This window comes from Dendronephthya gigantea, unplaced genomic scaffold, assembly GCF_004324835.1.
Source record: "Dendronephthya gigantea isolate DGI-Jeju-01 unplaced genomic scaffold, DenGig_1.0 000095F, whole genome shotgun sequence".
Lineage (NCBI taxonomy): Eukaryota > Metazoa > Cnidaria > Anthozoa > Malacalcyonacea > Nephtheidae > Dendronephthya > Dendronephthya gigantea.
Window position 1 is genome coordinate 812809 of NW_021163105.1, and position 10880 is coordinate 823688.

Below are 10880 nucleotides of genomic sequence, written 5' to 3' on the forward strand. Positions count from 1 at the left end.
AAAGATGAATAGGTATTCTTTGAATCCCACTTTAATGCCTTTTGTATTTACTGCAGCACACAAACAATTATTTTAGCTTAGAGCAAATCAAAAAATACATAAACAACTTACTTCCATATACATTTGAGCAGCCTACATTGTAGATGGTCTGTCAACCTGGGGCCGGTTGTATCAAGCCCGTTTAGCTTAAACGGTGGTTAAGTTCAAAATAGAAAGCAAGTCTATCGTTTTATTCAACAAGCAAACTAAATGTTTTTAACCTTAATGCAAAGATACTGTTTACAACTACATATTTAGTGCATAATATTCAAGTTAACTCATTCAAGACAGATGTAAGAATGTTATTTAATTTTGACTTATCCACCGTTTAAGCTAAACAGGCTTGATACAACCGGCCCAAGAACACTAGTTCAGTTAGCTAATGTTATTTTACTCAAGGTCTTTTCTCAAGATCTCTGAAATAACACCATTATGTACATATTATATCACAAGGCCTAAAATTCTATATATAAAATGTGTTTTAGCACTTGATTGTAATATAGGACATGTATGTTACATAAGTTTATTTGATATCTAGGATGTTGATAGTGGAGATGACAAACACTTGTTTATATAGCTGTGTTTCTAATGCATTTCATACCCACAATCAACTTCAGTTTCAAGGTAGCCAAATATATACAAAGTTTAAGAGTATAACAGTCACTCAAAGATGTTCACCTAACTACATCATGCAGATATGTCAAAATTAGGGTACATTTTAGAGTCAAGTGTAGAAAATTATTTCAGGAATTTGTCCGTCCTCGACCGAGGTTCCATTATTGTTTCCAGTAGCATATGAAAAATGAAACACAATATTCTCATCCTTTGGTTCAGGTATTTCACAAACAACTTTACGCTGTCCTTTTGTGCCATAATACGAATCAGCACCTTTCAAGGTTGCACTTGCAACATAAATGATGCTTGGGGAGAGTTCTATTGGTTCACTGAACATCACACGGAATATGCTTGGGGTTCCATCGCAACTAAACGCTGTGTCGTTCTCTCCACAAACCAAGCCAGTCTCAGTGTTAATGATTTGCATTTTGACATTGTAATCACTGGGACCATGAATTGCACCATAAAGGCCCAAACCAACAACAAAGATACGCTTGTTTACCGAGAACCGAATCCGATCACTTGTACCACTATAACCCCATCGGTTTTCAACTTTTGAGAATCTCCTGACAGACTTCTCCCGGCCGGTCAGGCAACATCTTGGCTTATCAATGAAATTAACTTTTGGTTTGGGATTCACATGGAAATACAGAAATAAACTGACAATTTCTTTCTCTGTTAAGATACCAGATTGTGCTGGGCCTGTTGCAAAATCTTCCACTGGCATCAATGGGAAACGGATCTGGTACAAAGCCTCAGATAAGACACACCTAGAAATAGAATTAATTTTTCATCTATTTGCAGAGGTTGGGTTTTGGTCGAGGGTACAAAGTCGAGGGTCGATTTTTGTCGGATTTTCGATCATCGATTTTTGTCGGATTTTCGATCATCGATTTTTGTCGGATTTTCGATCATCGATTTTTGTCGGATTTTCGATCATCGATTGTGATTATTAATTTCAAATGTCAACAGTTCTCTAAGTCGTAACCACTAAAATTTAGACGTGAATCCTTGCAAAGAGCTCCCTTCCATACCAGAATATATTAATGATTGTAATACACGAGAGATCTGTATTATTTACCTTAGATTTGCTGGCGTTTTGTTCAATTCCTTTCGCTCGCATTCTTGTTTTGCCCATCGCACTGCGTGTTGAAACAACTGGCTTTCTTTCAGTCCTAGTGTGTCACGTTTTAAAACAGCTAACAATGTATTGTAATCAATATCCGTAAAACCTTCGGCATTAAAACTTTCAAACGTATTCTTATCAATACATTCCAAACATCTAGTTGCTAACTGTGACTCGTCAAATAATCTCGCCTGTGTCAACAGCATGAATGCATTATCAGGACGAAGGTTTTTCTTTAAAAAATCAACGCAAGCATCTTCCATAATCGGCACTACGTATTTTTTAGCTGCATATAATGTAGTCATGACAGTTTCTGGGCCGATTTGGATCTCGTCTGTATATAAGAATTTTAGGAGAGCAAGAAAAGCTGATGATTCTACATCAGGCAGTTCTACATCATCATTTGGGCTTGCTATACCACCATTGAACATTGCATCAAAGACAGCGCTTCCCATTGAGAGGACAAACCGATGTGCAGGAATACGTCGTCTTTGCGAACCCTTGCCAACGATAAAATGAACATCACAGAGTATTTCATTATTGAACAAAAACTTTACTCTATCGTAGACATTAGTTTTTCCTGCTTGCCAATTGTACGGTTGTGTAGACATACTGTTTCTTGCGATTGTTTGATACGCGACATATTGATTTTCCGTAATGGAAATATCGAATCAAACTAATCTTTCTGGGTTATAAGCCCATGTTACGGGTCACGGAATATATAATTAGAATCGCGGAAATATATAACACAGTGTTTCCAGTTTTCTGTGTTTCCATGTTTCTATGTTTCTTATTTCTATGGTTCTAGTTTCTATGTTTCTATGTTTCTACGTTTCTGTGTTTCTATGTTTCTGTGTTTCTATGTTTCCAGGTTTCTACGTTTCTGTGTTTCTATGTTTCTGTGTTTCTGTGTTTCTGTGTTTCTGTGTTTCTGTGTTTCTGTGTTTCTGTGTTTCTGTGTTTCTGTGTTTCTGTGTTTCTACGTTTCTACGTTTCTACGTTTCTGTGTTTCTGTGTTTCTGTGTTTCTGTGTTTCTGTGTTTCTGTGTTTCTGTGTTTCTGTGTTTCTACATTTCTACGTTTCTGTGTTTCTATGTTTCTACATTTCTATGTTTCTGTGTTTCCATGTTTCTATGTTTCTGTGTTTCTGTGTTTCTATGTTTCTATGTTTCTATGTTTCTATGTTTCTATGTTTCTATGTTTCTATGTTTCTATGTTTCTATGTTTCTATGTTTCTATGTTTCTATGTTTCTATGTTTCTGTGTTTCTACATTTCTACGTTTCTGTGTTTCTATGTTTCTACATTTCTATGTTTCTGTGTTTCCATGTTTCTATGTTTCTGTGTTTCTGTGTTTCTGTGTTTCTGTGTTTCTGTGTTTCTGTGTTTCTGTGTTTCTACGTTTCTACGTTTCTACGTTTCTGTGTTTCTGTGTTTCTACATTTCTATGTTTCTGTGTTTCTGTGTTTCTGTGTTTCTATGTTTCTATGTTTCTACGTTTCTGTGTTTCTATGTTTCTGTGTTTCTATGTTTCCAGGTTTCTACGTTTCTGTGTTTCTATGTTTCTGTGTTTCTGTGTTTCTGTGTTTCTGTGTTTCTGTGTTTCTGTGTTTCTGTGTTTCTGTGTTTCTGTGTTTCTGTGTTTCTACGTTTCTACGTTTCTGTGTTTCTACGTTTCTACGTTTCTACGTTTCTGTGTTTCTGTGTTTCTACATTTCTATGTTTCTGTGTTTCTGTGTTTCTGTGTTTCTGTGTTTCTGTGTTTCTGTGTTTCTACGTTTCTACGTTACTACGTTTCTGTGTTTCTGTGTTTCCATGTTTCTGTGTTTCTGTGTTTCTGTGTTTCTACATTTCTACGTTTCTATGTTTCTATGTTTCTATGTTTCTATGTTTCTATGTTTCTATGTTTCTATGTTTCTATGTTTCTATGTTTCTATGTTTCTATGTTTCTATGTTTCTATGTTTCTATGTTTCTATGTTTCTATGTTTCTGTGTTTCTACATTTCTATGTTTCTACGTTTCTGTGTTTCTGTGTTTCTGTGTTTCTACGTTTCTACGTTTCTGTGTTTCTGTGTTTCCATCATTTCTGTGTTTCTACATTTCTACGTTTCTACGTTTCTACGTTTCTGTGTTTCTACGTTTCTGTGTTTCTGTGTTTCTATGTTTCTCTGTTTCTATGTTTCTATGTTTCTGTGTTTCTACATTTCTACGTTTCTGTGTTTCTACATTTCTATGTTTCTACGTTTCTGTGTTTCTATGTTTCTGTGTTTCTACATTTCTATGTTTCTGTGTTTCTATGTTTCTGTGTTTCTACATTTCTACGTTTCTACGTTTCTGTGTTTCTGTGTTTCTACATTTCTGTGTTTCTGTGTTTCTGTGTTTCTGTGTTTCTGTGTTTCTGTGTTTCTGTGTTTCCATGTTTCTACGTTTCTGTGTTTCTGTGTTTCCATGTTTCTGTGTTTCTGTGTTTCTACATTTCTACGTTTCTGTGTTTCTATGTTTCTATGTTTCTGTGTTTCTACATTTCTATGTTTCTACGTTTCTGTGTTCCTGTGTTTCTATGTTTCTGTGTTTCTGTGTTTCTATGTTTCTATGTTTCTATGTTTCTATGTTTCTATGTTTCTATGTTTCTATGTTTCTATGTTTCTATGTTTCTATGTTTCTATGTTTCTATGTTTCTATGTTTCTATGTTTCTATGTTTCTATGTTTCTATGTTTCTATGTTTCTGTGTTTCTACATTTCTATGTTTCTACGTTTCTGTGTTTCTGTGTTTCTGTGTTTCTGTGTTTCTGTGTTTCTGTGTTTCTGTGTTTCTGTGTTTCTGTGTTTCTGTGTTTCTACATTTCTATGTTTCTACGTTTCTGTGTTTCTGTGTTTCTGTGTTTCTGTGTTTCTGTGTTTCTATGTTTCTACGTTTCTGTGTTTCTACATTTCTACGTTTCTACGTTTCTGTGTTTCTACATTTCTATGTTTCTATGTTTCTATGTTTCTATGTTTCTGTGTTTCTATGTTTCTGTGTTTCTACATTTCTACGTTTCTACGTTTCTGTGTTTCTACATTTCTATGTTTCTATGTTTCTGTGTTTCTGTGTTTCTGTGTTTCTGTGTTTCTGTGTTTCTGTGTTTGTATGTTTCTATGTTTCTATGTTTCTGTGTTTCTACATTTCTATGTTTCTGTGTTTCCATGTTTCTATGTTTCTGTGTTTCTGTGTTTCTATGTTTCTATGTTTCTATGTTTCTATGTTTCTATGTTTCCATGTTTCTATGTTTCTGTGTTTCTGTGTTTCTGTGTTTCTGTGTTTCTGTGTTTCTATGTTTCCATGTTTCTATGTTTCTGTGTTTCTATGTTTCTGTGTTTCTGTGTTTCTGTGTTTCTGTGTTTCTGTGTTTCTGTGTTTCTGTGTTTCTGTGTTTCTGTGTTTCTACGTTTCTACGTTTCTGTGTTTCTGTGTTTCTGTGTTTCTGTGTTTCTGTGTTTCCATGTTTCTGTGTTTCTACATTTCTACGTTTCTACGTTTCTACGTTTCTACGTTTCTGTGTTTCTACGTTTCTGTGTTTCTGTGTTTCTATGTTTCTCTGTTTCTATGTTTCTACGTTTTTGTGTTTCTAGATTTCTATGTTTCTATATTTCTATGTTTCTGTGTTTTTGTTATTCGATGTTTCTATCTTTTGGGTTGTCTGGCGTCAGTACAAGTAAAATATCATAGTGCCACAAAGGGTGTTACAGTGTTGATGAGATTATATATTTCCAAGTGCTTGTTTTGCAATTTGATTTGTTGCTGACGTGGCAAAATTTTCCCCCTATTGTACGCGGGTAGTAGGCGTAGTAAGTCGTCTAGTTGCATTCCGACTAACAAGTAAAATGTATTTGTAAAATACCAAATTGGTGTTACAGGGTTAATGTACGACACTGACTGCGACGGTGTAAATACAACCAGTAATTTTGTAGAAAACTAACAAATATTTTTAATTTAACATAATAGGATTCTTACAAGCGGAAAGCTCGACAAACCGCCATCACGCATTAGGTGATTATAGTGTAGCCGAGGTAGCTTTACCATTTTCAATAATCACTGGTTGTATTTACACTAAATAGATATAACGATATTGTTTTAGTTAATATTTCTTAGTATATATTTACTAACTAAAGTTACTTCTTGTTTAAATTTTTCCGAATTTGTTCCAGAGTTTTATCAAACAAGGGCAAATTACACAAAATCGTGTTGTGTAAGTTGTGTAATAATTTGGTGTAAATCTTCTTAACGTCACTGCTATAATCATTAGAAATATTTCCATTTAGTCCTTTCAATGTAACATAAATAATCATTACTATTAAAAACTCTAGGCGATTGAACGGTTCTTCAATTTGGGAGTTTGTGCGTTCCTCGTAGAAAATGCGAGAGCTTTTGAATGGCGATGATTGAATTTGTTGTTTTTTTCGATTGCCTGATTTTCGCTTTCCCTTGACATTTTCAGAACTGATTACTCTGCAACTACCATTTTCCCCACAATGACCTTTGCATTTACACTTGTGCCAGCAACTCCCATAACGTGGTATGCACTTGCATCGGCTCTTATAGGCGCATTTTTTCCCAGGTCCATTCATCTTTGACCTGCCGGCGTTTATTCCACACCGACACGCTCCCCTATTTGAATTATCTGTCTTTTCTTTGTTTAATAAAACGCGGCCATTATCGTGGATTTCATTATTGTTCTCCTCAGCGTGTTGGTTTTTATGAACTAAGGCATCATAATGACCTGGTCCACCATGGTTAAATGTTAACAATATTGCTTCTCCATTCCCAATAGACGAACGAGGGTATATTTCATAAAATGGAACAAGATTTTGCGTTGATAGCACTAGTATCGGTATCTGCAAGACGTTGGACAAACCAAGTGGCATCAGGTCCCCGATAGTGGAAGCGAATACACCCGAATTTAAAAAAGCATGTGCTTGTTGCTGAAAGTCGACGTCCTCACCCACAAATTGCTGGTATTCTTCAGTGAAAGGTCCTGTCCACTCTGCGACAAGATGGCTTCGCAAAATATCACTTATTGCGGGAACAGAGACTGCTGATGAGATCCCCAAAGTATACAAATGCTCTCTAACATGCGTCTGCAAATCACATCTACTCAATAACTGCGAAACTTGAAATGCGACTGAATTAAAAAAGCAGTTCCCATCTCCTGCAATTCTGACGACTTCTAGACCCCACTGGCTTGCGATGGAGTTAATTTCTTGCTCGATGGTTTCCACAGAGCTGTCTTGTTGTACTTGTTTCGTGGTGAGAAGATGACGTGGCACCTCTGTTGGCAAGGTACGTGCATAGATATTTTTTCGCTTTCCAACTATCTCCCTGATAGATTCGGATGATCTCCAAAATGATAGCCCTTGCTTTAAGTACTCCAATGTGTCGTACTCTTCCTTCTCAGATCTTTCCGAGTAGTCATGTTCGGCCACAATCCATTTACATTTGATATTCCTTTGCAAAATGGAAATGCCATCCAAAATTTCTTCTACTTCCTTACGCGAATAACTTTCAAGTCCCTTAACCTTGCGTGCTGGTCGTTGATTGTTTTCGGATCTCTCTATCTCTTCCAGACACCTTTCTACTCCAAAATATTCTAATTTTTGTCCATATTCAGTTATCAGAATGTGTTCATTCTTTTGAGTTTTTGTCACTTGGATAGATGACATTTCTTTCTCGTTTTCTTGGGCCAACCTGTACAACATTCTAAACATTTTCGTATATAACAATGGAAGCCCTATGCGGTTGGTTGCAACAATTTTCTTTAAATCCCTATGAAGCCTTTCATTTTTGTTTGTTCCACACCCAACAGGTATGTCCGACAAACAACCCTTATTTATGTGAACCTGAATGTTTTTTATTTCCTTCAACATTTCTTTAGTAAGAACACTCAATCCAGCTGCATTTTTTACAGATTCCCATTTATTGCTAAATTTTTCTAAGTTTTTCGAAATAACGTCAGGCGAAGGCGAAGGCCTAGACCTTTTTTTCCCGATGTCTCCTGGTTGACGGAAAACTAAGCCATATTCTTTAGCCATGCCAGACGAGTATTTCGAACACTTTGGTATTTTACGCACTAATCTTTGCACTGCGTGGAATATGTCTAGCTTAATGGGTACACCGGGAAAATGCTTGCTTAAAAATGATGTCCATTTGCAACAGTTATCGAGGAATATTCCTTCTAAAATGTTATTTTGTGTCAGAAATCTTTTCGAAAGTTGTTGAAACAAATTTTCAAGCTCAGCTGTTCCTTCCGTTTTAGTAAATTTCCACTGGATAACTGTGCCTTTTTCATTTAATACGCAAAATAGGCTTTGAAATAATTTTACCCACTTATTATCACTTTCGCGTAAATATCCGATATTCGAAGTTGCTTTAAATGTGTGATCGCAACTAATCCATCTTGCAGGAATTGTTGAAAAAAAATGCCGATAAAATACTTCTTCTGACTTAAATCTGGAAATGATTGCACCCCCAACTAGCGTATGTCCTACGCATGGTAGGTCCATTTGTTCGAACGTTGGGAAATTTTGACTTACTTCTTTTGTTAGGCCAATGTTTATAGCAATGTTATGATCACGGTAATAACGTTGCGCTCGTTCATAAAATGCTTTTTTGTAACATCGCTGTATAATTTCGCAGATCTGATTAGAGCTAAGACCTGCATCAAGTAGCTCTTCCAGATAATCGACAAGTCGATTTGTGAAACCTGACTTATGACTTAAAGTGAATGGTACATTATAGTTATTCACTTGTTTTACGACGTCCACATCTATGCTATTTATTTCAGTATGGCCTAGATCACATGAGTACTGCTTGTATACCAGTAATACGGGAGAGGTAAGGCCAAATATGATACGCGGATTTAGTCTTTGCAGTCGCCCATTTTTCCAAACTCCTGTGTTAACTAGGTGACCCTTTCGATTATTTTCACACATTTTATCGTCTGTTTCACACTTAGGACAAAGTATTGTATTTCCTTCAAGTAAAGCATTAAATTGGCACAGAGGGTCAAAAAGAATGTACGGAAGGACACAATACGACTTTGGATCATTTACCCACGTTTCATCCAAACTTGGAAATATATCGTACCTGATATCAGGGGGTTCCATAGTATGCTCCGTATGGTATTTAAGATCAGCAGCTTTGGTTGCAGACTCGATGCATTTTTTGACATATCCATTGATATCGTACCCCACAGTTAACGTAGGCTTCGCTATTGACAATAGAACGATAATAAGTGAACAAAAATAGAACGCTTTCATCCTGATCGTTGTGTTTTCATTATACATGAATAACCATTTTTATCGTTTTATATCATCTATTTATGCTGCATATACGGAAATGGGAATAATCTGGTTAAATTAAAGATTCCATTGGCGTCGACACACAAATTGCTGCTGGCCATTGACCACCTTTTTTTATATTGCATTTGCTCCATTACCTGTCGGTCTTTTAGATAGGGCACCAAGTTCTCATATCAGAGTTGTAATTATCGTCGGCAAGGCGTGTCTCCTTGGGGGTACACCTTGCCATAACTGAGTCTATTTATAAAATCACATTATATAAATTTCGTATTTTCTTCGTAAATATTTTGTATTAGTTAATGTGATTTATTTACGTATAGAAATATTGCAAGCCATGGATTTTGCATAGCCCTCACCGCAGCTCAGTTTTCTGAGCATCAATACTGACACATTAAATCTCACACAATTTTAGGATAATTTTGGCTGGAAGTAATGGTTTCCCAGCCGGTTTATTTCCGTCAAACAAGATGATATTTATATGAATACATTCCAACAAAATTCCAAATATTCATGCTCAGAAAAGGGTGGAGGTGAATTACCGCCAGCACCTGTACAAGTACGCCTGAAGTAAAATAGTTAATTGAGATATTCTATAATTGTCAATTGAGGTCCTCTATGTATCAGCTATTGCAAATCATGCAATTTGCATAATTGCTAGAGGAGGAGGTGGGTTGAACTTTAAACGAGCTCTATTTTCTGCGATGTCACGCTTACACTGACCGATTGTGTTTTGGGTATTCGGTCTTGTTAGTTTTCAAATTGCTGCTGGCCATTAACCACCTTTTTTTATATTGCATTCGCTCCATTACCTGTCGGTCTTTTAGATAGGGCACCAAGTTCTCATACCAGAGTTGTAATTATCGTCGGCAAGGCGTGTCTCCTTGGGGGTACACCTTGCCAATAACTGAGTCTATTTATAAAATCACATTATATAAATTTCGTATTTTCTTCGTAAATATTTTGTATTAGTTAATGTGATTTATTTACGTATAGAAATATTGCAAGCCATGGATTTTGCATAGCCCTCACCGCAGCTCAGTTTTCTGAGCATCAATACTGACACATTAAATCTCACACAATTTTAGGATAATTTTGGCTGGAAGTAATGGTTTCCTAGCCGGTTTATTTCCGTCAAACAAGATGATATTCATATGAATACATTCCAACAAAATTCCAAATATTCATGCTCAGAAAAGGGTGGAGGTGAATTACCGCCAGCACCTGTACAAGTACGCCTGAAGTAAAATAGTTAATTGAGATATTCTATAATTGTCAATTGAGGTCCTCTATGTATCAGCTATTGCAAATCATGCAATTTGCATAATTGCTAGTGGAGGAGGTGGGTTGAACTTTAAACGAGCTCTATTTTCTGCGATGTCACGCTTACACTGACCGATTGTGTTTTGGGTATTCGGTCTTGTTAGTTTTCAAATTGCTGCTGGCCATTAACCACCTTTTTTTATATTGCATTCGCTCCATTACCTGTCGGTCTTTTAGATAGGGCACCAAGTTCTCATACCAGAGTTGTAATTATCGTCGGCAAGGCGTGTCTCCTTGGGGGTACACCTTGCCATAACTGAGTCTATTTATAAAATCACATAAATTTCGTATTTTCTTCGTAAATATTTTGTTTTATATCATAGTAAGCGCACACGTATTTCGTGGTTTTAATGCAAGTGCACAATTAAGTACAAACGGTGCGATGGAGTTTGACAAATGAAGGTTTTCGAAAGAAACACAGCATTGCAAGTTATTAGATTCGATAA

At 36.2% G+C, this 10880-nt stretch overlaps 1 protein-coding gene across 1 annotated transcript; it reads right to left on the reverse strand.

Annotated features, from left to right (window-relative positions):
* Positions 1-259: 259 nt before the first annotated feature.
* Positions 260-2462, reverse strand: LOC114533947 (BTB/POZ domain-containing protein 2-like). Its single transcript, XM_028555578.1, has 2 exons — positions 1736-2462; positions 260-1424 (listed from the first exon to the last, which is right to left on the reverse strand). The coding sequence occupies exons 1-2, from the start codon at positions 2389-2391 to the stop codon at positions 764-766; spliced, it is 1317 nt and encodes a 438-aa protein (XP_028411379.1). The 5' UTR covers positions 2392-2462; the 3' UTR covers positions 260-763.
* Between the last annotated feature and the right edge of the window lie 8418 nt (positions 2463-10880).